We start from the raw sequence: 24,766 nt of genomic DNA on the forward strand, positions 1-24,766 counted from the left end.
AATTGACCTGCACTTCAACCAGCGGCCGAAAGACGATGAGCCCTATCTTCAAATCCACCCCATTTTTTCTTCCCCATTAAACACGCAAAATCGTACATACAAACTAGTTTGGTAAATTTGAAACGCCGCCATATGCTGGAGCATTGAAACAAAGATGGTAAAGCACACAAAAAACACGTAAGCCAGAAATCCATCCTTCGCTTTTCGTCTATGCAAACCCAAAGTATTCGCTGCCAGCCGTCATTGCTGTATACAGGCGCTGCCTGAGTGTTTCGTAGCTTTCGTATTCTGGGAGATCAAGCTCTATATTATCTCGTTAGTATCTGTTAAGTCGCGAACTGTTCAGTGGAACTTACGGTTGAAGCATGTATGTGAGCTAGGAAGGCGCTCTTTGTCACCGTAGTCGCGATGGATGTTGAACCTGTTGATTCCGTTCATACCCTCGAGTTCCTTGAAGCCGTTGAGTGGTACTTTACTGGTTCCAGTAACAAACTGGAGCAGCTTGGCACGCTCTTCCTTGTCGAAGGAACGTACAGCACGCCAGAACCATTGGATCTGGGGCGAAGATGCCGAATAGTTGTGGTACTCAGTGTTGGCTTTCCAGTCGTCCACCTCAATCTCGGGCAAACCGGAAATCAAAAGTTCGAGCTCCTGCTCAGTGAATATGGAAATAAGTTCCGGTGGAATAATTTCATGGAAGCCTATATGAGTATTAGCGTTTGTACTAGCTTCGTATAACAGAAAGTGAACATACCTTTGAGGAAATTATCGAGTTGCTCGTTGACGGATCTGAGTAGGCGGTAATCAACCACACGCTGTACGTATTCTTCCTTGTTCTCTTGGGTGACAGGGATGTTGTGACCGTTCTCAATCAGGTCAATAACTTGCTTCTCTCCAAAGTCATCCGTTTCCACGGAGAAGGTCTCCGTGATAATGTCGGTGATATCGTTCTCAAGCATCCAAAGGAGAGATTTATAGTAATCGAGGTCAAGTGTCTCCATATCCTTGATAGACACGTTTCTACCAAGAATGCACTTGTACACTGCTCGGCTGAAGTGGCAATCGAGAACGCGACCTTCATACAAAGCCTTACCGATGATCCGCCCGATGAACTTGAAGAACATCAAGTGTTCCGAGTTGACCCCACTCAGGCGATTAGGATGGAAGGTTGTGCTATCGGCAGCAACTGGAATGAACAGTGCATAGTTGGGGTTGAACATGCCACGCGCAAGAACTTGAAACCATTCTCTTGTCACACCACCTGCGTCGACACCCTCCTCGCCAATAAAGCGCACGTTTAATTTGCCATACTTCAACTCATCTGCCGTTTTGAAGTACAGAGACTTGAAGGAGTCCAAGAACACCTGGTCTCTGCGCACAGAGAGTTGAAGGGGTGGATGAGGTTGACGAGGTTCCGCACCACGGGAATGGACTCGCCGGGTGAAGTAGTTACGCTTGTTGTCGAACTCGAGAACCTTAGGGTTCTTGACGAGCAACGAGAAGGAACCGCTCATGAGCTTGGGGTTCTGACGAACCAGTTCGTTGAGGATCTTGCGATGCTCCTCGGTGAACTTGAAGAACAAATTCTCCATACCCATGTTGGCATCGATAGACGTATTAGACACAGACAATTCCCGGCTGTTGCGAGATGCCTCCTTTAGAGTCGTGTTCTTGCAAACGACCATCAGAGCTTCGATCAACGGGAGGAGAATAGTAGCCACGTTCAGCATATTTTCCTTCTTCCGGATAGCGGTCAAGCATTCGCTAAGCTTAGTCCAGAGAGGCCCAAACGTAGAGGTCTCGTACAAGCTCTGGAGAACATCTTCCTTGGCAGCGGAGTCGGGCTCATTTTGTTTGGTCTTGTCAATACGGTTAGGGTCGAACAGATAGTCAAGCGCCGTTAGAGCACGCAACAACTTCGCCTGATCGGAACTAGCTGGAGAGAATTTCGCCAGTGCCAATCCTTGCATGTCGGTACCAGTCCGAGCCTGGTCGATATGAGGCAACAACTCATCCAAGTCGGTTAAGATTGTAGTACTCAGTCTCCGAGACTGGCCGAGAAGTTCGTTTCCAATCACATCGCGCGCTCCCGGAATGGCCGACAAATTATTGATGGTCGAGAGCGTGTCTCTGAACGTCTTCCCGTTGCATTCACGAGCAGCAAGGATATGGACGACCAATTGCAAGTTGTAATCAGGGATAACAGGAGGCTCAATGGTTTTCCGTTTGTGCTTCTCGTCTCCCGAAGGTTCCTTGGCCGTGTCCGGCTTGTTAACCTCTACCGATCCATCCTCATCTGTCTGCGCAGACTCTGTGCCTTCCGGCTCGGTAGTCTCCACGGTAGGGAGAGGAGCATCTGTCATAGTCGCATCGGCACCCGAGCTAGGAGCTTCTGTTGTTTCGGAAGGCTGTGCTTGATCTTGTTCTGCCGGGCGCTGTTCCTCTTGAGGTTGCCCTTGAGCCCGCTCAGGCTGCTTGCCCTTCTCCTTCTCCTTTTCCTCCTCCTGCTTCTCCTTTTCGCGGCGTAAGAGCAAATTGAGAGGGTGTGTGATGCTGCTAAGAAGGCTTGAAAGCTGTTCCATGCAGTTTGGACTGTCCATAATCAACTGCCGATCAAGAAGAGAAAGCAGAGCATTCAGAGCAAACTTGTTCGCACGGTTTTCCTTGCCCTTGCCCTTTCGAAGAGCTTTCAATTTCAGCATAGAAGGATCGTGCTCGGTAAGGAAGAACCACGCGATATGGGGGTTGTACTGCGACAGGAAAGAAAGGGCCGACAGACATTGTTGCACCACCATAATCGGAGTTACCTCACTGCTGACGCTCGACGATGTCTGGAAGAACAGGTTCCGCTTGATAGATTGAGGCGTCTTCTGCGCCGCAGGAGCCTTGGCGCGAAGTGACAGCTGCGCGAAGCTACGTTCGATGGCTGAGACATCCACGCTACCGTCTTGCAGCACAGATAAAAGGAGACTGATGACTTCCATCCGGTTCTGGCGGTTCTGACAGACGTTGTGAAGAATATCGTTCAGTTGATGGCGCGCGTTGCCTTGCAAAGGCATGAACATTAATCGGAGGAGGGTTGCGACACCAGCTTTGTCGAGCATTTGCACTATCTGTCGCCGCTGCGGCTTCTTTTGCTCTTCTACCTCCTCCTCAGGCTCATCTCTCTGCCGATCAAGTCGGGGAATATCGCCAAATTGAGCCAATCGTCTCGCAGGAAGAGTACGCGCTTCGGAGACATATTCTGGACCCAGAGTCGCCAGGACTTCTTCTGGTTGGTCCGCAAGAATAGACTGCCGCAATATGGGATCCAAAGTAGCCAGGAACCCAGCGGGAGTCTCGAGCTCTTCTGTATGAGACGGACCACCAGCACCAGCACCAGCAACAGCACCAGTTGCGGCCTGCCTACGTGCATTATCACGTTCCCGACGTCGGCGGTCTGCGGCTTCTTGTTGCAGTAATTCTTCGCGAATTTCATCAGGCAGCGCCTCCAAGAACTCGGGGTTGATCTCGCTCGGCTCTTCACCCGCTGCGGCAGCCTGCGAGCGCTGCTCAGCGACCTGCTGCATTATGACTTCTTCCCTTAAGTCTTCGGGCAAAGCCTCGAGGTACTCTGGATCAATTTCCATCCCCGTAATGTCAAGTTCGCGACCTCTGATTGTCGTAGTAACCCGCTGAACGGGCTCAACCGGACCAGACTCAGGGGCAGCGGCTTCTGCAGCGGGTTCGGTTCGTTGAACATCATCCATAGGCTCTGCGGCCTCCCCGACAGCCTGTCGTTCGGCTTCTTGCTGCTCCATTTCCTGCTGTCGTTTGGTATTCTCTTCTTCCTCTTGTCGCTTTCGCTCTTTCTCCTTCTCTTCTCTGGCAATACGCTCTTGGCGCTCTTTTTCTGCCCTCTCTTCCTCGCGTCGCTTACGCTCTTCCTCCAATTGCTTCTGTCGCTTCTTTTCTTCCTCAATGGCCGGAGGAACAAGAATCTTGAGGAGAGAGTTGACAACGCGCTGTGTTTTCTCCACATACGTGTTGCTGAAAAGGATGCCGGCTTCCTCTTGCCAGCGGTTCCTAGTGGTATCCAGAGCAAAGCTGACTGCTTGAGATGGATCGTCCCTTGGGCGAGTCGGAGGAGCTTGTGGTCTACCCAGACCGAAGATGTCCTGAACTTGGTTTGGCAAAGCCCGCTGATCAACATGTAGCTGGATACCCTCAGGGCGAGTAATGACACCGAAGCCAGGTGCGCCTTGTCCACCGATAGCCTGTAGAATGGCATTCATGAAGCTCACAGGGCTTTCCATTTGGAGCATGCGCCCTGCAGGAGGTGGTTCCATGCCATGCACCCAGTCCGAGAAACCTTCGGCACCTGCATGGGCCGGGGCGGCCTGCTCAGTGCCACGATCACTGCGAACAAGCAAAGGGTTAGTTCCGTCGTTATTGGTGCTCGCGGGTGCCTGAGCTCGGTGGAGTCGATAAGGCTGAATGGGAACAAGTCCGCCGTTACGACCAGGCATAAATCCGGTAACAGCAGCCCACGTTGGTTGACCGCCACCAAACCGCGGAGGTTGCCCAGCACGTGGCATTGGAAGGTCATCGCCATCTATGTCCCAAGTGTCTAGCATATCGTCATCTAATGGAGCAGGGGTTAACTATCCAGTATATTCCAAATGAACTAGGTTTTCCTACCCTCGTCGACACCCTGGTATGACCCCTGGTCGTCATCGGCATCTTCGCCAAGATCCTCCTCAAAATCATCGATTCCTTCATCATCTTAGTCCACGTCAGCGATCCGAATTACATAAATTGTCCTTTCAAGAGATCAGTAGGGGCAATTAGGATGAAAATACTTACCTTCATCATCGTGCATATCATCAACAATATCATCATGCATCTCTCCCATAAGACCACCATCTTGGAGGTCATCCATTCCTCCGGCAGCTTCATTCAGGACACGGAACAAATCGTCGAATCGCTGACCTTCACCGTGGGGGTCCGTCTGTCGAATGTCGGCCAACTGATCTTCGAACTGATCCATCATCTCGGCCTCTTCGTCATTGTCGGAAATTTCTTCGCTTTCCCATTCGTCGTCATCATCTTCACCTTCTTCCAGACTTTCGTTGTCCCGATCGCCGGTGATTTCGCCTGCAAAAATTTCGTCATCATCCATGTCAGAAGCGTCCTCATCATCTTCCTCGTCATCTTCATCATCTTCATCATCAAGGACAACTTCGATGTCCATACCAGTGTCACCAGGAAGACCTTCAATGGGTCCGACGCCCTCTTCATCATCCTCGTCGCTAACCACTTCACCGTCATCTTCGGGCATGTCCTCGTCGTAGTCCATTTCTTCTTCATATTCGTCATCGTACATCTCGTCATCGTCTTCCTCGCCAGACTCCTCGGAACTCGTTTCTTCCTCATGACGAGGCTCGAGCATGCCGAGGGTGGAGTGGCGGAAAAGATCAGGGGTCTCTTCACGCTCATCGTCGATGTCCGAAACCGAGGTTGCCGAGGAAATCTCATCTTCCTCAGTTTCTCCGAGCGTAGAAATGTCTGAGGTCTCACTCAAAATAACAGCAGTCTGTGTTAGTTTGTTAAGTGGCCGCAATATGTATTTAATGACGCGTTTGGAAGCAGGAAAGTTGAGGTCAACGTCGGCGATTGAAGCAGTGAGGGCGTTGATAAAATTTTTCTCGAACATGGTCTTCGCGAGGTGTCTTGTCGACGCTGGGTACGCCGAATCTCCCGAAACAAATGTATACCCGCTGAGCATCTTGTCGAACAGGTCAGCAAGCGACATCAACTTGGAGTACTTGGAATCCAAAGGCTCGTTCGATGCATTCGCATCTTTGTAGGAACGCAAAGCGTGCTCAAGGGTAAATCTGCGGACAAAAGCAAGCTCCGGTTCATCTTCCTCGTTGAGCTTTTGCTCGCTACGCCGTTTTGGAGTTCCACCAAATTCGCCAGTCTTGGTACACAATGCAACAAGCACGCGCGATGTCCATGCAGACGTGTTGTTTCGCTTCTTGAAAGCCACAGATTCGTCGTGCTCCATGGTTCCAATCGGAACGAGAGCGTTCAGGAGATAGTTGAGGACACCCGAGCGAGGCTTTGACGGTGTTGTTGCAAGAGGATCTGCCTTGCGAGAGAAGTTGATGAATTCAACCTTCGTTCTGTTGTACGACGAAAGCAGTTCCGTCAGACACTGGAGAAGGAAGCACCTGTAAATGTAAATTGGATGCTCATCCGCTTTGAACGCCGGCTTCTCTGGCTTCTCTGGCTTCTTGGAATCGCGGTTCGCCTGAGCGTCAGCCCCCGGGGCAGAAGTGGATTGCTCATCGGTTGCCATTTCCACGTCAGTCTGAGATGCAGGCTGGTCTTGCCCGGGCTGCTGTGAAGTCTCAGCCAGCGGCTCTTTATCGTCGACATCTTTGTAGGACAGAAGCTCCGAGAGCAAGTAGTGAATGACTCCATCTGGGTTCTCGACGACAGGTGGCTTCAGCTCAGCACCCTTGCCCTTGTCCTTATCCTTGTCTTCAGACACTGGCTCATCCGCAGAAGGCTTCTGGCTGTCCCCTTCTTGGTTAGACGAGGACTTTGAGGAGGGGTCTGATTTCAAGGCGAGTGTTTGCGGGCGTTGATGCGAATCGTATCGCATCAGTTTCAGCTTCTCGTTGGTCACTCCCACGAATATTTCTGGTGATCTGAGCACGAGGTGGTACATTTGGCGAACATAACTAGTCGTGTCAATATGACGAGAAGATTTAGCTTCGAAATTAGCCACAATCTCGCTCCTCATTATTTGCCGGATAGTGTCCTCGTCTTCGATGATATGCCTCAAGATCAACATGAATGCACTTTGAAGTTTCGCGTTCGTAGCACTAGAGAGCTGCTTGACCATGACAAATAGACGTTGCAAATTTTGCTTCTCTCCCAAACTGGTAGCGATACTACGGTGCCGCGTGAGAATCACAAGAATTCGGCACACCGAAAGCGCCAAAGCGTCATCCTTCCCTATTCTCGGCAGAAGTTCAATAATCGCTTCGAAAAGCTGCGTCTTTTGGTCGTGCGAGACGAGCGATTCTTCCAGTTGTGCTGGCTCATTACTATCCGGGTTCGGGTCATCCAGACTAGGGGGTGTCCAGCGAATCTGCTGAGGCTGTGCGTCGTCAGATAATAATCTTTCGAGGATGAGCAACACATGTCCAATCCAAGGGAAAGACTCGTTTGGTTCTGGCTTCGGAGTCTTGACAAACGAAAGGACTGTCCCAAAGCAATCCTTCAACTCCTCCAGTGTTGCGTTGTACATGTCTTTGTCTTGGAGGACCAAGGCGAGGATGTGAGCGTAGGCGGCGATCTTCTTCCCAGCAGTCTGGAAATTCTCCATCTGCAAAGAAACTAGAGATTGGACAAGAATTTCACCAACTTCCCTTCGGAAGCTCTCTGGATCACGATGTTTCCTTGTGGCAGAGGCGATCAAATCCGATAGCTCGAACGACACATCGTGGTGTTCATTAAGAACATCTAAGCAACGCTCAATCATGTTGGAGCGAACCTTTTCGCGTTCCGCATCCAAGTCCTCAACGGTAGACACTTCGCGTCGTCGAGCAGGCTGTTCGGTAGGTTGCTGTGACTCCTGGCTCGCAGGTCGATTAGACGGCTCGGAATATGGCGGGGCATCGGAAGAAGTGGTGTTTCTTGGGTTGCTGCTCGAAGGACCCTCCCGGTCACTATCGCCCGCACCTCGCTCATGGTTCAGGATGTCATTAAGGGCCCGTGCAAGGACTTCGGGACCATTGCCGGCGCCAGCCTCTGCACTTCTTCCTCGGGGCTGGCCGTGAACACCGCTTCGATCGGAAGCTTGTGAAAGGAGCATGGCGAGTGCAGAGGACTCCAGAGGACCACTGTTAAAAAATGGAGAATCCATAGTGTCTTCAGGGGCCTCCCCGCCAGATGTTGCTCCTGATCTTATAGACTCTATGTCGTCAGAAGATGGAGGGAGTCTTGGGGGAACCCGCAACCAGTTCCGTGCCTTGCAATATTCTTCAGCGGCACTGGAAACATTATTGCAACGATATATAGCCTCCTTGGCGAGTTCATTGTCATACCCTTTATCTTGCAAAGAAACGACACGATCTTTATGGACAACGAATTTTTTCCTGGTCACATCCGTTACTGCAGGGGGGTTTTCAGAGCGGCGAGCAGCCCCAACCTCGAATTCACCATCAAGGCAAGACCGCAAGATATCAACCATGCACTTGATGATGGAACTTGATGACTGGGTTGCGAAGTCGGAGTTCCAATGTTCCCGAACCATAGGCAAGATTTCCATCCGCAGATCCACGAGAAACTGCCCAGGCTGAAAGTAATCAGATCGCTCACGCTCCCGGTCACTGCTAGAAGTTATGGCTTGCGTCTGGCTGGATTCGATGATGTTCTTTCCAGAAGCGAGCCCAGAGAAGAAATTAAGGATGATCCGGATACCTCCGTACGCTGATGTAAGTCGGGCCGAGACATCCTTTTCGGACTCAGATACGGATTCAGGCGGCGTCAGCGCTTTGACTTCTTCGATAAAGACATCACAGATGTCCTTGACAGCTTTCAAACCACCAATCCTCTTAAACGCAAACAGAACAAGGGTGAGATATTGCGCTTGAGGGCGTTCAGCGGATGCTATGAGTTGTCAGTTTCGGTTTCAAATTGTACAACGCCATGGCTGAGAAAGGCTTACCTTCAAAAAGCAGATGTGAAAAGGATGAGAGTATGACAATCAGGTAAGCGAACCGATGCTTTGGGTTATCGCTGGAGTTGGGTGGGCTGAACTGCAATTGATTGAGAACAGCCGTGGCGATGGATTCAGCAACTATATTCGCATTTTGTCTCGGATAGGACTCTGCCTTTCTCTTTCCGATGAGTCCCAGACCAAGGTTGTGGTAAAAGCCCGTTATGGAAGTGGGCAGGGAACTAAGAAGATAACGCAATGCCCGCACATTTTTGAATGCGACACCTTCAGGCGCTTTTGAGGAGCTATCCTTGGGCTCCCGATTGGCAGGAATTTGAGTAGTATCGTCATCTTTTCCTTGAGACCCAGTAGTAGGCTGGGATGAGCTCTCTCCTGCGCTCGAGGACCGAGCAGTATCCTGTGACGTTTCCATGGCATTACCGACGGCTTGGACCTTTGTCGCTTGATCCCAGGTGTCTGGGATATTCTTTTCAAGTAAAATCTCTTCCCAGACACAAGCCGCATGCAGTTTTCCAAGGGCCATCACGAGCGAGGTATATCGATCAGCCAAGTTTACTTGGAGAAAAGCGGAAGTATGGTGCCGAGTCTGGTACAGCGGCATGGAATAAACTTCGCGGAGTAAATCGGTCAAAATTAAAGCCGCGCCCATATTCTTAGCGAAATATGTGCCGTTTTCTTTTGAAGAACTGAGCACATCTTTCCCTTTCTCTTCGGACACCTGCTCTTGCGGTGGCTTGATCAGGGACGTGAAGAAACCGGCGTCCTTAGGTTCGGAGCAGAAACCAGAGAGGTTATCTACCACAGACTGCGCGCGATGTACGAGAGAAGGAAGGACAAGATGCGGTTTGGTTTCCACAAGCATGTGTACCAGAACGGTGAGTTCTTGATTGGCGTCCGTGTTGTGGAAATCAAACGGCAGACTCTGCAAAGTTGCAAAATCCAGGATGAATTCGACACCTCCAGATTCGATGAAGTACGCACAATTACTTTGGTTCTCAAAGAATGCTCCGAGGAATCGCAATGCAGGATAGAGGTAATCCGTCGCAGTAAGCCCATTGTCGTCTTGATCTTTGGGTTCCAAGGATTCGTTCGAAGACGGAATTATTTGATTTAGGTCACCCATTGTGAGGTGGCCACCGTTGGGGAGCGTCGTAGCGCTGAGCTCAGGAACTCCAAGGCTCTGAACACCACCCGTGGAAGATCCGTCAATGGGCAGTCCAACTTCTCTGAACAAGACCGAAAGATCACCCGAAATAGATGCTTTGCCCTGTGAGTCTTCGGTCCATAGCTTCGTTCCCATCCCATGCGACCACGCCTTACTCTTACACAGAAGAGCAACACGAGCAACCATCACGATTACTGCAGACATGATGGAAGACTTGAGCGCAGGGTGATGCCGAACTAATTCGTCGAAAGTTGTGCCCAGCGAACGAACAAGATGCGAGTCATCTTTCAGGCACCTCACATGCTCGGGGTTCTCGAAGATCTCAAAGAAACTTTCCAGTGCGTGAGACGACTGGAAAAGCTGCAAGCCAGATGAATTCAAGCAAATGGCACCAAAAGCCGTGGGTATGCATGATAAGGCCTCTGGAGCAGTTAAAATTCCAGGTGCAAGCGGCATCCCCTTCGGTCGAACAAGAGGGTATTCGCGAGACCTTTCGCGCACACCTGTCGACTGGGTATGTTCGATAGCTGCGGGTTCAGATGGAGCTTCGCCCTGAGCTACGGCGCCCTCGGCTTCGGTCTCTTCAGGTTCAGCAGGTAGCTTCTCTTGGACTTTAAGTTCAGACTGCATAACGGCCTGTAAGAGAGCCTTGCTTAAGCCCGCTTCGGCGATGACCCCATAGCTAGTAGGTTCATTGTGGATGAAGCTGCTGAGGATGTTGACCGCATTGCTCCAAACGTGGGAACCATATACCCGAGCATTCTCGAACACCAGCTTTAGAGACGTCAGCAGTTGGGGAGAGTCGATCAGGTTTCGCAGAACACGGTCAAAGCCACCATGAGCATGTTGCATGATGTGATTTACGAAACGAAACATCCATCTAAGGGTCTGTTGCTGGAAATACGGAATCTGATAATCCATCGATGGGGTTTTGTGAGGGGAAGGAATGCCCAAGCCTTTTGAGACGTTCTCAAAAGCCGTTTTCGTTTCGTATTCGATCAGGTCAGAAATGGCATCAAAACCTTTGGCAGCTGTAAGAGTCCCGAGTGCATCCCGAACCGCGTGGACGAAGGTATCAAGGAACTCGATGGTACGAGAGTATACACGGCGAGCCTTCTCGGTTCGAAGGTTCAAAACATCGACAAACAGTCGGATGATACCGGCAGAGACGAGCGTTTCCGGGGTTCTAGAGCTTGAGCCAGGAAGCGTCCGCAAAAGAGCAAGTAGGGCATCACGCCACTCATCTTGACTAGCATCATCCTCAGAGCCATCCTCTGTGCCGAGCTCATTAACTGCCTTGCGAGCCAAGAACATGAGAATTCCATGGTTTACGTTAACGCTCAAGGCTGCGCAAACGTCCATAGCGCGCGCTTTGTGCTTTGCAATCGCATCAAGTGCCAAGATTGCCAAAGCCTGCACATGCCTCGAAACGGGAAGATCGCCACTTGCACCCAGGTGAACCAATTCAGCCAGCTGGTATGCAAGCTGAAGACGTTTGGGTTGCTCCATGTCAAAGAGAAGAACCTTTTGTTGGAAGATAGCTTCGGGATAGACATAAGCCAAATTGGCGATAGCAAGGATCCTGATTGCAAGGATCTGCTCACGTCCAGCATGAGATGCTGCCAGACTTTGGGCAATACGGACTTTATGAAGCAATTCGTATTTTGAATCGGCTGGAACCTCGTCCAAATGCGACGCAAGGATGCCCTCGGTTGCCAAGGAAGAAGTCTTTGAGTATGGAATATCAAGGACCTTTCCGCCTCGCATCGGCTCCTCCGGCTTCCCAGAGGGACTGTTGGTGGTGATACCAGGCGAGTCCTCCGCAACAGTCGAGCGGCTCAAACGAGGGGTGGGATGGGTGTGGCTCCTACGCAGCGGCGTTGGCGTGGACGGGGCTTGTTGCCCATGTCCACTGTCGCCTGTGGGTTTCGTTTGTTCCAAGGAGCCCGGAGGGTAATAGAGCACACGAGCGTGACCCCATTCATCCCATCCATCGTTCTCGCGTACGAGCGAGACAAGATCGTTGGCGTTATGTTTTGTTTGGATGCCCTTCTCTTTGCTCTTGGCTAACACAGCGGGGGACGCAGAGCTAGGCTTGCCGGAGGTAAATGGGCGGGGGAATGGTACAGCGATTTTCAGCAACTTTTCCAATTCGATGTTATAGTGAGCAGCCAGCAAGCTTTGTTGAATATGCGAGCCACCCTTTTGGCGCGAATAGTATCTCTGCGCCAAGCAGAGACCCAGCCGCAATGTATTATGCAGGAGAGAAAGCGATGTGGTATTAAGGAGATCACCTAGACGTTCACTGCTGTTGTACAGGCTGCGGTTGCCACATTTCTCTAGTAAAAGCTTTGAGAAATTCAGGAGTACTTCCACAAGCTCCCTGTCTCCTTCAGGGCCAAATCCCAGAGCATTCAGCTTGGCATCGATGTCTTCACCACTGGCCTTGTTTTCACCTTCCGAGCACGAATCCACCAGAACGTGTCTGCCGAAAGGCTTTGTCTGTGGACCATTGTTCAAAGCATATTTCTCGATGACCGTCGCTAGAATCTCGTCGATGCGATTCACGACGTTGATCCAGTGATAGAAGTCACCGCGAGGGAAAGGCCATATCCGAGGAAACGATTTCAGGTGGGAAGGAAGCTCGGGGATTGGAATCGTCGTCGCACGGGCTATGAAATCCGACAAAAACGGTGACTGCAACGGAAGAAAATTTAGTCCGCCGTACTAAAGCCAAAAGAATGCCCAACATGCGGGGCGAAGGTAGACTTACGATCGTAGCCTCGTGCTTCTGGCTGGCCACCTTTTTAATTCTCCCCATGATGGCGATTGAATCAACAGTCAAACATGAGGGTGTCTAAAAGATTCCAGGAGGGTGCCTCCTAGAAGAGGAGAGAGGGGGGGTCGTGAGACCGGGTTCGTGGAGCAAGCCGCGAGCACTTATGACGTTTTTTCGGTCCCTCCACAAGAAAATTTTGAGAAAAGCTTGCCGGTATCTTCAAATTGACGATTTAGAGAACATCAAACTCCCAAGGAAGCCTCTTTTCGATCCAGAAACTTCTCGATGGATGAAGATCACCAAGGTGAAGGTGATGTGAGAATGGAGCCACTAAGCAAAAGATCAGGGAAAACGGTGCAGGTCGTTCAACCCTGAAGCTATGACGGCTCAATAACTCGAAAGAATGTAAGAAAGGGATTACGGGGAGATATCGGGATCTGTCGGTAGAAGATGAGATAAAAGGTGAGATGGAAGAGAAAGAGGGAAAAGAAAAAAGGTGTGTCAGGATTGGAAGGTTCGTGAAATCCCACCACTTGGAGGTTGGCTTGTCCAGCGGGCGGAGGAGAAGCTCGTCGTGACGCTCCCGCTGTTAGTCACGCCCGGAGCGGCTCTTTTTCCCCGCCGAGCAACAAACAGCACAGCGCAACCAGGAACTTTCTGGTACTAAACAGTCCCTATAGAGTACAAACAGCAGGAATTGAATGGCCATCGGGGTTATGGATACTAGAAGCTATCCGATCGCAACGTTTACTCATCCGTCAGGCAGCGAGACACAGTTGCCCAAACTAATGCATGCATGTACAATGCCGGCAGGATACGAGTAATCATGTTGACAATTCTTATTGCGTCACAGAGCATTAGTGAATGACAGTAGGTATTCACAAGTATCTATGAACATTCAGTGCACGGTGGCTATACGCGAGCAACCCCTGCTCCATTCCCATTCACGAGTCCTTCAGAGCTGGCAGATCACCGTCCCACTGAATCTTCATCGTGGTTGGGAAGGGAGAGAATCCACTGTGATCAGCTGTCATATACTTCGCGATACCACCAGGTCCATCAAGCTTATGCAAATGACCCTGAGCTCCAGGTGTACGACGAAGATTGTCCAACCGTCCAATGACCTTAAGCATGGTAGTGAGAGCTGTTTTAGTGAGTCCAAGACCCAAGCACCGATGAGGCCCAAACCCAAAGTGAGCGTATGCGTTCATGTCACGGTCGAGTTTGACCTTCTCAGGCTCCTCAAAGGCAACAGGGTCCTTGCTTGCAGATACCTATAAAGCGGGGACTTGTATCAGAATCTCTGCATACTAGTAACACATTGACGTCGATTTACATACCAGGTTGCACACTATTTGCTCTCCCTCTTGGAGAGTAATTTTTTCGCCACCATCCTCGATGACCGTTTCTTTGGCAACCTCTCGAGGCAGTGCGACAGACGACTGCAGTCGAGCACCTTCCATGAAACTAAAAATCATTAGTATAGTTATAACGACACGAATTGTAGGTGTACTCACTATCGCAGTAGTTTCTCGTCAGCCTCAGGAGTATCCTCCTTTGCTAGCCGGTTAATCTCAGACAGATAGACCGAGCCTCCAGAGAGATAGTAGTCAAGCGACTGCGACAACAACTGTCCTTGGTTTGCGACCATCCCGCCAGCTGTGGGGAGAATGTGAGTCCACACAATCTCAGCAGGTGGTAGCTTGCTGTCGAGCAAGTGCTGGATCATATGGGTGCCGTATTCACTGAGAACATCGTGACGATGTAGATGATCCAAAATACTTGCAATAATCCCAGTGTTGGCAACTGCCTCAACATTGGTCATTACCAGTTTTCCTAGTTGTTGAGTCACCATCCGAGCGCCATTGTTAAGCTCGAATGACTTTGCAACGTCTGCGTCATAGAAGATGGAGGCGAAGACCACTGCCATGATCTGGTACAGTTCGGACTCCGCAAAGACGCCCCTTGGGTTTGAATCAGTCTTCAATGGCAGTGAGAAAACTTTTGCACAGAAATGCACTTGTGCAAGATTAGCAACATCTCGAACGATATCGACTTGGTTTACGCCAGCAATCTGGTATGAGTACTTATGCAAGAGCTCCAGAGTAATTTCTTCGTAGAACTTCTTGACTTCGCTCTCCCACTGTTCCCGGTACAGAGCGCCTCCCATCATCTTACGCGAGGCAGCGTTGGGTTGCTTGTCACCAGACAACATGAAATCCTTTCCATAGGGGTGGTTGTGGTTCTGCATCAAAAACTCAATCTTCTTTCCCCATGTCACCTTGAACGCCTCCTGGTCAGCCAGTATGGAGGTACAAGCAGCATGGGAGTTGATAATTCGAGGTGTAGGCGTGTAGCTGGGTTTATTCCAACTGTACTGCTTAACATGTCCAAGCTTCCTTAGGATCTTGTGGTTCTCGGACGGAATGACAAGTGGGTAATGTGCGTAAATGGAATCGCCCTTGAAATGGTTCGGGAACGCCCGCAAGACAAGCTTGTGGAAAACCTGGCCCTGATCAATTGATGTATCTGTTTTGATTTCATTGTACGCCCAATTTGTGACATGTTTCGGAGTGAAATCAACCGTATGAAAACGGTCACCACGGACTAAAGCAACAGCGTCGGAAAGAATGGCTCGGGAGATAGTAAAGTTGGTACAAAGACCACTACCCGGTGTCACGGCGTCTTTGGCTGCTTCGATATTGACACCCGGGTACATTTCCACAAGATCAGGGTGGTCGTACAGTCTCCGAAGTTGTTCAGAAATGTACGGATCGGGATTGATTTCCTCGAATGTCTTGTATGGAGCCAAGTTGAAGAATTGTCTAAACTCATTCAAGGTAGCCACATTCCAGGAACGGGCCTGCTTGATACCCAAGACCTCAATGCTCTTAAAAACTGTTGGGACATGAGATGCGCCAAATCTACCAGCGCAGTCCTCGACGCTCTCTTCAAAGATCTTCACTAGGCCATCATCATCCAAGGTGCCATCTTCTTTGCGCTGCACGTCAGCGAACGGACGCTTTTCGGGATCTTCCGGTAGGGTCGCTTCCCATTGACCTAGACCTCGCATGAACCTCTGCAGACTGATTTCCTTGGAATTCTCGTCTGGGAAGATCCGTTTGTACAGATCCTCCGTCCATTTCTGGTCTCGTTCAGAAATGCACGAGTGCCACCTGTACACAAGGTTGAACTCGGCGGAAACTTGGTTACCAGTTGCTTCAGCCGCTGCCTTGTTAAGCAATTCGTCTTTCATATCAGCGCGAGGGTCCAAACTCCAAGCGCTGTTCGTTCGGTTGATGTTCAAGATGGTACGGACGTAGTCCTTGAGAATGATGTTGACGTAGAGACCGCAAGTCACCAGACGACCAGTCTGGAAGAGGTCATTGTCGTACTTTCCGTACGCTTTATGATTAGACTCGTCTGGCTTCGTGAATCGACCACCTTCGTTGATCGTTGCTAATTGCTCAACGACATAATTGTGGAAGCGGTTGAACATGATCAGCACAACACCCACACCCGGGGGGAAGCCCAGGACGCGTTTTGTGGAAAAACAGTCCGGCTTAAGTTTCCCGTCTTTAAAAGTCCTTATTGTGTTCTGTTCTTCCTGGTTGTTACCATACAGCGGTGAGAGGTCAAGGTATGACGATGTCAAGGTTATACTAGGGTCGTCGCGGTCCGTTTGGAATAAGTCTTGATTCACGTCAGCAAAGCACATAAAACAGTTGTATCCTTCAGGTAGCCTACCGTGGATAATAATAGAGGCAATATAGAACAGGACACTAGAGATCTTGTTTGGGTGTTCTTCGAAATCCTTCCGGGCCAGCAGGCTGTCAAAGAGAGTCTCTGGCTCCGGCAAGACGGCGGGCTGCACAGTCTTCGGCCGTACAGATCTTGCATAATGGGTTCCAGCAGCACCTAGTTCAGGCCAACGCAAGTTCTGTCGTACGATTAGCAATAATTTCTCACATGGGGTTGGGAAACACCATACATTCCCAGAGCCATCAGCTTTGCGGTACTTAGCATTACCACCGATGAAGCTGTATGTAAAGTCAGAGCATGCACAGTTGCACTGTGGTAATCATTGGATAACATACGAGATTGGAGGATGTTCCAGGTCATTCCATAATTGGTTGAGGAAAACATTTGTCAATTGTTTTCCATTTCGAGAGGTTGAAGGCAGCTCGGCGGCAATCTAAAACACGTTTAGAATGCAGGGTGCAAAAATATTAGGAAAAGGGCAATGGCTGACCTGAATCACTCGTTCCATAATGTATTCCCTGTCATCCACGGGCTCACCTGTCGCACCAGCCTTGACGACATTCACCACAGTCTTAACATCGTCCAACTCGAGATGAGGGATATCTTCGGCAAATCCTGTGGTTTTGGGCTCTTTAATATATGTACCATCCCCTGTTTCAGTGGGCATGGATCGTAGGGATGCAGAAATGACTTCTTCAATCTGGGAGATCGATTTCTCGACCTTCGACTTCTCTCCCTTGTCGGACATTGTGGATGGTAATGACAAATGCGGAACGTTTACTGGTTGGCAATTAGTATATGCGACAGGAAGCGCCTCTAAGAAGCTGTGATGTGAATCATCCTTACCAAATGGATATGATTTCGTATACGTATAGACGAAGGAGGACTATAAAAGTAGACTTGATAGATACAGGTTCAGGTCGCAGCAATACAAGAAATGAGAAAGAGATAGTATACTGATGAAGTAAATACAATCAATCGACTCATGGAAGAAAGCCACGTTCTTATATCATTGACTAGGATAAGCCAACGAAGCTGCAGACGAACGGGGCATGAGTGCGGCTGAACTGGCCGTTATCGAGGCAGCCGTATTGCCCATCAGCATCGGGCTTGTTCAATCATAAGCACCGTCCACTTTTCGACATAATGACCGCCCCACTGCCGGCATATGTGTGGTGTGCGTATGATGGGGGATTCTGATTCGCGGATCTCTCACCTACTTCCGAGAAAAAAGCTCTGCTAGAGCCTGCTTCGCCATAGTTTGGACGGACGCGCAGTCTCGTGATCCTATTGATCTCCGGTTCGTGGTATTTCGTAAAGTAGAGTTCTGTCTCCTTGCTCCCGTATTTGTCAAGGCCATCATACGGACCAGTCCGTCGGAGTAAAACTGAAAGAACAGGGCGATCTGCAGCGGATGGTCCGCTGTGGCTCAGCAATCGTCCTACTGGATGCAGTAGTGGCAATAGTGCCAATTGTAAATCATTGACACATAATTCGGCAACAGGACATAGGTATGGGACAATGGTATTTGTATGTAGCTACTGTATTGGGCTGCAGGAGTGGTTAACTATACCTGATGCAAAGGGCCGTGCTTCCGTTCACCCATCAAGTCCCGTAGACGAGTTGATCATCACAATTCGTTTTAGTGTTCCGGTTTTCGGTCATGGAATAGTGTCACTGTCGAACGACAGGAGCCGCATAGTACGTCGTCCAGCAAGAGTCGTAACCGACAAGCCTCGCCCGAGACCTTGTGGTATGTCAAATTGAGAATAAGCGGTGTCTAAATGGTCGCCAGGCTGAGACCGGAATGAAATTGCCGTAACTAGCTCATCACTGCTTACCCATTCAGCTGATTCAATGATTGTCATCGTTGTTTTTGCTTCTTTCAAGGTATTTCTATCCTTGGGTCCAGAGCGGAGCATTGCCTCAGTAGAGGCATGATAGTAGTACTAGCATGAATGGAGTCATCAGAGCCAGGATACGAGGCTTATTGACCTATGACCATATCTCAAATGGAAAAAATAAATGATCTGGAAATGACAGGAATGGTTGCCTCGCTGTCTTGTCCGCAGCAGCATTGAAGAAATGTGTTCTTCGTACATAAGTACAGTGCGGTTCTTATGACCTGAGGCAATAAAATCACGTGGCTAATCGGGGATCGAGGTGCCGGCGATGGAACACCCACGGTGTTTTTATTCGTAGGACGCACCTGGCACGCGGCATTGCTCAGTCTTCATCAAGGGAATAATTTGAGTCCTAATTCCAAATGGCATCGGTCACATTGAAGGTTGAATCACGGGGTATGAGACCAATTACCTGCATAATGTTTGGAAATTAGGATATTAACACCTAGTAGGAAAGCCCATCAAGGCGCTGCCCAAGGAAATTCAGGTCAGCCCTGATGCTTATGCCCAGGAAATTTACAGCCGGCTCGCGACTGCATCCAACTTCGATATCCATCGTTTGAGAATCACCAAATCAAGCGACCGCGGTGTGGTGCCCAATGCGAAGGATAGTACAGTCAACGATGCAGGACTCCAGGACCAGAGCGTGATCCAAGTTAAAGACCTAGGTACGTGAAATATCGAGCTTAGACCCAATGCTTTCCAAAGCTTTTTCTAATAATCTCTCTTTCTTTGCACAGGCCCTCAGATCGGATGGCGGACCGTGTTCATCATTGAATATTTCGGCCCTCTCCTGATCCCCGCCCTCTTCCTCTTCCCTCTGCGGCCGTACATCTACTATAACTTCGATCAGCCTCTCCCTAACCCCTCCGACTCCCAACTTCTGGTCTGCGCACTTCTGAGCGCCCACTTCTTGAAACGCGAGTTCGAAACGATCTTCATCCACCGCTTCAGCAATGCCACCATGCCGGCCCGCAACATCTTCAAGAACAGTGCTCACTACTGGCTCCTGGCAGGCTTCAACATCGCCTACTGGGCCTTCCGTCCGGATGCGACTGCGGCAACTGACACCCCAAACGAGAATCTCCTGTATGCAGGCCTGGGTCTCTTCGTCTTTTCGGAGTTGGCCAACTTGAACGCCCACCTGGTCCTGCGCAACCTTCGCCGCGCGGGTACCACCGAGCGGGGTATCCCATCTGGCTTTGGATTTGGTCTGGTCACTTGCCCTAACTACTTGTTTGAGATCCTCGCGTGGGCTGGCGTCTACCTGGTCAGTGGCTTGAGCTGGAGTGTCCTGTTCTTCATTGCTGTGGGCGGCGGACAAATGGCTGTCTGGGCTGCCAAGAAGGAGCGCCGTTACCGCAAAGAATTCGGTGACAAATACAAGCGCAAGAGCTTTGTCATGATCCCTGGGATTTTCTAAACGCGGGGCAAACAGGGTGCGATAACGAGGCGTCACCATTTTCGCGAAGGTACCTATATCTTCGTGACTAGGCCTATGGATGATATTTGAACGCCCCGCTCTCCAGCTCTTGTTGAATTGGGGTTTTGTCAGGGAGTTTCAAGGCTATTGGACACTGTCTTCATGGTTTCTAGCCTATATGAATGCGATTACTACAGGAAAGACTTATGATTTCTAGATATACTTAATGAATGTTGTACTACGTGAAACGGATATTGTGTTAAACTAAGCGCAAATCTCAACATAAAGTCAATGCCTAAACGCCCCGGATATCAAAATAAACAAGCAAACGTTGCACAATCCACCTCAAGATGCAAATTCTGGTCTGCCAGATAGCAAAACCAATTATTCATCGTCCACTTTCTTTTCCCACAAATCATAATACAGCTCCATTTCTTTATCGCAGCTTCGCACGGGATCGCTTTCGCAGCCATGAAATCGAATGACAAAGTCACCATTCCTATAGATCCCATCTGCGCTGACGCCCGGGGAATCTTTGCTGTAGGCATTAATGGTCCGCTGGGGAACCAGCGCCAACCTAGCCAGGACTGTCGGGTGCCATTGAACGATATGACCCTGTTAGAAATGAGCAATATGTCAGTCATAAATACAGGCAAGAAGAATTGACCAAATGCCACATACCAAGGCATGTGTCTCTGCTTTCACAAAGTTATAGTTCCGATACAATGGATCGAACCAAACATCGAGGAAAAAGTTCGCAAAATCCCCTTGTCGAATCACAAAGCTCCCAGTGTTCAAGTCCGCATCGTCGATAGTGATTACAAGCTCTATATCCTTCGATGTAAGGTGCGAGAAGGTCTTGACGACGCTATTTGGCGGCATAACAGGAACGTTCTTGAGCATCAACGACTCGAGGCGGTTTTTGTCTAGGAGATGCGATTCCAAGGATTTGAAAGGTTCCATAATCAAGGCATGAGGGCTCAAATGGTAGAAATAAGCTGAGTGGGGGTGAAGCGTCATGGCATGACGGAGGGCAGGAATCATGGCCCAGCTTCGTGGGGCATTGTCAAGCGTAGATTCGTAGTCAGAGACATCCGCGAAGAAATTCGTATATCCTATGGTACAACCCATTGTTATCTAATCCGATTATAGTGGAAGAGCTTTCATAGCCTACCATGTTGTTTGGCATAATCTTCCCTGTTCTTCTTAATCCGGTGGATGTACTTCTCGCTCAATGCCGCGCGATCCAATACTGTCACAATAATGATCCCTGAAGTTCCTGCAGGTATGGGCGATATTATACTCGGCGATCGAAAATAAGAGAAAATAAGAAAGAGAGAAATGACCGCAAGACCTAATACCGCAGCCACCTTGAACTGTCTCCGGCGCTGATACGAGAGTCGAGAACGGCCGCTATGTAGCGGAAGAGTACCGCCCCGAGGAGGTAACGCGAACTGCATGGGGCAAGATCAATCCCCCAACAACTCAATACTGGCTGATTGCAAAAATGATTGGGGGCTTTATTTTATCTGGCATGGTAACTTGATGCTTCAGGACTGATGTCTGGTGTCGCATCTGAATCGGACAATGGGTGACGGATTAGAGTCGGCCCGGTTTTGCTCTATAGCATTGTATGGCAACATAGGTTAGACATCTCATCTTTAGAATGATATGTAAGAAAGAGCACCAATATTCCTAGGGACAGACTTCGTCTTTTAGCATTGTTATACATAATATAGTACACTGATAATTCATTTGGTTAGCCGGAACTGGTGTATATATATCAAAATATCCAGGTCAAAGAAAGATATATTTCTTCTGAAAACAATCAATAAGGTATGCGATATTTTCGAATTGGTTTCGCTTTGACATAGCGCATGCAGTTGGTTGAAGAAATCATAGACGCATACTCCATTAACGTGGCCTTGAGGAACTAAGCCTTTAAGTGGAAATAGATATCCGTTTGTCACAACCTGGCTTCCCTTGTATCGTACCTAGGGTTCTAGTTAGTTGTATTTCGAGACAGGACACTTACCCTAAGTGCCTTCCAAGCATTCATATGCTCAATGACCATCCAGGTCCTCTGTATACCACGTCGAAGGTATCTCGCCCCCTCCAGGCTCCGTAAGGTAGTCAACAGGTAGAATCGGTAAAGGTAACGAATAGAGAAACAAGGCCAACCGAGCACGTATGCTGGGTTGTTGGTTAAGTGCGGACGAGTCAGAAACTAGAGGGTAACCAATGCTTGATTAACTAGATTGATTGCGAAGAACTAAACTAAGTGCATGAATGAGTGTCCTTATATATCCTCCATGCCTTCCTGGTATATTGTTGCCGTATGGTATATATCTATCATTGCCAAGACATATATTGTCACGTGATTCGGAGTGCGACATTTATCTGATCCCTGTATTGTCCTGCATTCACCATCGAATGTCATCCAATGATTCTGCCCTGACTCCCCGCCTGATCACGTGAGGCTGATGTGGTTAGGTCTGTAACACCGTTATGCTGCATACTTGTACATGTTTCATTCAGCTGTGGTTTTTTGCAACATCTAAGAAACCCTAAGATAGAAATTGATGTTTTTTCAAGTACCATGAAGCTCCAAAATGCACGTCCCTGCAGCTAATCAATGCTTTAATTCATGTGTCACTGGATGCCTCATATCAATGAGCCCAGCTGAAAACAGCAGCCTGTCTCAAGCCTGCTGTTGGGCTCTTATAATAGGCTATGCTTGTAATAATTGAGAGGAGAGACTGCATCGCATTAAATTAATGCATTCAGCTCTATGCATATTGCTAGCTGAGGGAAGCAGTCAACAAAGGGAGATTCAGCTCATCGCTTCTGCTATGAATTTAGGTGTGAGAGAAATATGGATACGCCACAAAATCCTTAATAACATCTACATTATATTCACTATGCTGACAAAGTACAATACCAGCCTCCCACATCGCAGACAGGATTGCATTTGACAATTTAAAGTTGGTCAAGATAAATCAAAACGAAAAAGATGGACGATTTTGTCACGGAAGTCATACAGGCTCTGGCAAGTCTGGATTTGGGATACAAAATCCCTGGCCTAGAGCGAAGACTTCAATGAGTTGGTATCCATTGCACATGCTCCATCTTTCATCAAGCACGCCACAGAAAAAATTGCCCAACTTCCAGGGTTATATTGTCGACCCCAAGCACAACTGGGCCAAGCATTTACACAATGCTCTAATTGACAATTGCATGCTAGGCGTGCTAATCTGGTCCGTTATGTATGTTCTGCAACAACCCCTAGGATATCATCCGCGGCTGACAAGAGCAAATCCAGACAGAACGTCACTAACCAGCATTGTATGGTGTTGAGTGGACAAAAGATGGGACGGACTATGACAAAGCTGTGGAAGGGAGTGAGTGAGAGAAAACGCCATAACACTCCCAATATACTAGGGCAGAGGCTTTACATGAGTGGATTCCTTGATTTCTCCCAATGCGTCACAAGCTTTCTTCAATCATTGCAAGACAATTATTCTGCTATTTCTGATGGACTCCAAGCACGACAGATATAAACGGCCTTCACCAGGCATGAGGTCTCGTCAGCACAGGACTTGGCGAATCGGATGTTCAGCACGTCAAGCTATTTCAAGAATTCCCCACTCGCGTCATTTGAGAAGATAGGAAGTTCGAGACGAAGCCTTAGTAAGATGCCAAAGGCGATGGAGGAGGTGCAGACTGATATTAGAACCAACCAACATACCAAAGGTCCAGATTGGAAAAGGCCTCGGGCATGATCAACTTCTGTGACAACTTAGCGTAAATTCTTTTCTTTTTTTTTTTTACTTCCTCAGAATCCTACTTGAGACTGACGTCGGTTCCCATACAGGATGCAAGAATATTAGCTTTACACTTCGATTAAAGCTCTCATGGACTGGGATAACACCAGTCGGGACGAAAAGAGACAGATTGTCATACAGGTATTGAAATCTGTCTTTATACTTGTTGGCACCCTCAAGTCTGAAGTATTGGAGTTGAATGAAGCGGGTGTTAACTTGTCGAAGATCCGGAAAGCCTGTGGAAACGGAACTGTGGGAGGTAAGATGCCCAAGGTGCAGGGCAACGGATCCCAAGGAGAGCAAGTCAATTCCATCAACGATGAAGGCCTAGTAAGGGTCAACGCAAAGGCACCAGGAGGGTTCTACTGTTGAGTTTCAGATAAGTCACGTCGTGACAGAAGCCGATTTCGAAGAATGTTTATCAACATGACTCTTTTCATTTGAAGAAGGGTGGACCGTTGGTTTTGGCAGCATACTTATTCTGTTCAACGCTGCCATCCTTGGATCGATGATTAAACAGGTCAAGAACGCATGGAGACACGAAAAGCCTTGAATCATCGCCATGGATATTATCACTATGGCGAGTGTCGCCTTGCGGATGGTAGTGGATCTCACTCAGATTGCGTTAATTGGGTCTGGTATTGAGAGCGCCATTGTTCCGGCTGTCGATTTTGCTGTCGCCATTGTTCGTATTGTCATGACCATCCTCGAGTATGTTCTGCAGACTACGCCTCTCTGCCCTTGCATCTGGCTTAGCATGTGCTAGATGGGTCATCCCACATACCCCTCCATCTGGCCCCGCCGAGGACTATATCAACAGTAAAGTCGAGACGATGACCAAAGATTTGAACGCCCGACCCCAGGCGCTTCTCACATACGAAGCCAACCCCAACATCGCGCCCAATCCCAACTCCACTCAGATTCAAATCACCATTAGCAACAAGACCGAGGACACCCTCAAATTTAAGTCGCTCAATGTCCGTCTGGAGGTTGGCTATACTGCAACGGCTTTATTCAAGAAACTCCAAAATCGGCGATGACAAGAAAGCCACGGCGAACTAGATCGACTATCATGTTGCGCTAAAGGACAGATTCAACATAAAAGGAAACCCGGCTATCGTCGACTCTAACAATAGAATTCTGCTTCAGACGTACATCCCTGGCGACTAGAA

The 24,766-nt window shown here is 49.1% G+C and overlaps 5 protein-coding genes across 5 annotated transcripts; 2 read left to right on the forward strand and 3 right to left on the reverse strand.

Annotated features, from left to right (window-relative positions):
* Positions 1-208: 208 nt before the first annotated feature.
* On the reverse strand, positions 209-12,723 carry tom1 (E3 ubiquitin-protein ligase TOM1; the record flags this gene model as incomplete). Its single annotated transcript, XM_040778565.1, has 7 exons — positions 209-303; positions 357-701; positions 755-4,624; positions 4,681-4,764; positions 4,846-8,667; positions 8,726-12,599; positions 12,676-12,723. The coding sequence occupies 7 exons, from the start codon at positions 12,721-12,723 to the stop codon at positions 209-211; spliced, it is 12,138 nt and encodes a 4,045-aa protein (XP_040643511.1).
* A 902-nt stretch (positions 12,724-13,625) lies between these two features.
* Positions 13,626-17,191, reverse strand: EURHEDRAFT_445371 (peroxidase/cytochrome P450 family protein; the record flags this gene model as incomplete). Its single annotated transcript, XM_040783528.1, has 7 exons — positions 13,626-13,955; positions 14,022-14,148; positions 14,199-16,374; positions 16,429-16,621; positions 16,673-16,721; positions 16,779-16,876; positions 16,934-17,191. 7 exons carry the CDS (start codon positions 17,189-17,191, stop codon positions 13,626-13,628), a joined length of 3,231 nt encoding a protein of 1,076 aa, XP_040643512.1.
* A 1,518-nt stretch (positions 17,192-18,709) lies between these two features.
* Positions 18,710-19,770, forward strand: EURHEDRAFT_511981 (trans-2-enoyl-CoA reductase (NADPH) TSC13; the record flags this gene model as incomplete). Its single annotated transcript, XM_040786016.1, has 3 exons — positions 18,710-18,743; positions 18,800-19,015; positions 19,088-19,770. 3 exons carry the CDS (start codon positions 18,710-18,712, stop codon positions 19,768-19,770), a joined length of 933 nt encoding a protein of 310 aa, XP_040643513.1.
* Positions 19,771-20,154: 384 nt separating this feature from the next.
* On the reverse strand, positions 20,155-21,230 carry EURHEDRAFT_511982 (putative alpha-1,6-mannosyltransferase subunit; the record flags this gene model as incomplete). The annotated part of the gene is made up of 3 exons (XM_040786017.1): positions 20,155-20,385; positions 20,452-20,885; positions 20,945-21,230. The coding sequence occupies 3 exons, from the start codon at positions 21,228-21,230 to the stop codon at positions 20,155-20,157; spliced, it is 951 nt and encodes a 316-aa protein (XP_040643514.1).
* A 2,941-nt stretch (positions 21,231-24,171) lies between these two features.
* On the forward strand, positions 24,172-24,634 carry EURHEDRAFT_382864 (uncharacterized protein; the record flags this gene model as incomplete). Its single annotated transcript, XM_040779552.1, has 2 exons — positions 24,172-24,305; positions 24,361-24,634. 2 exons carry the CDS (start codon positions 24,172-24,174, stop codon positions 24,632-24,634), a joined length of 408 nt encoding a protein of 135 aa, XP_040643515.1.
* Positions 24,635-24,766: the final 132 nt, after the last annotated feature.

This window comes from Aspergillus ruber (assembly GCF_000600275.1).
Source record: "Aspergillus ruber CBS 135680 unplaced genomic scaffold scaffold00001, whole genome shotgun sequence".
NCBI classification, from domain to species: domain Eukaryota; kingdom Fungi; phylum Ascomycota; class Eurotiomycetes; order Eurotiales; family Aspergillaceae; genus Aspergillus; species Aspergillus ruber.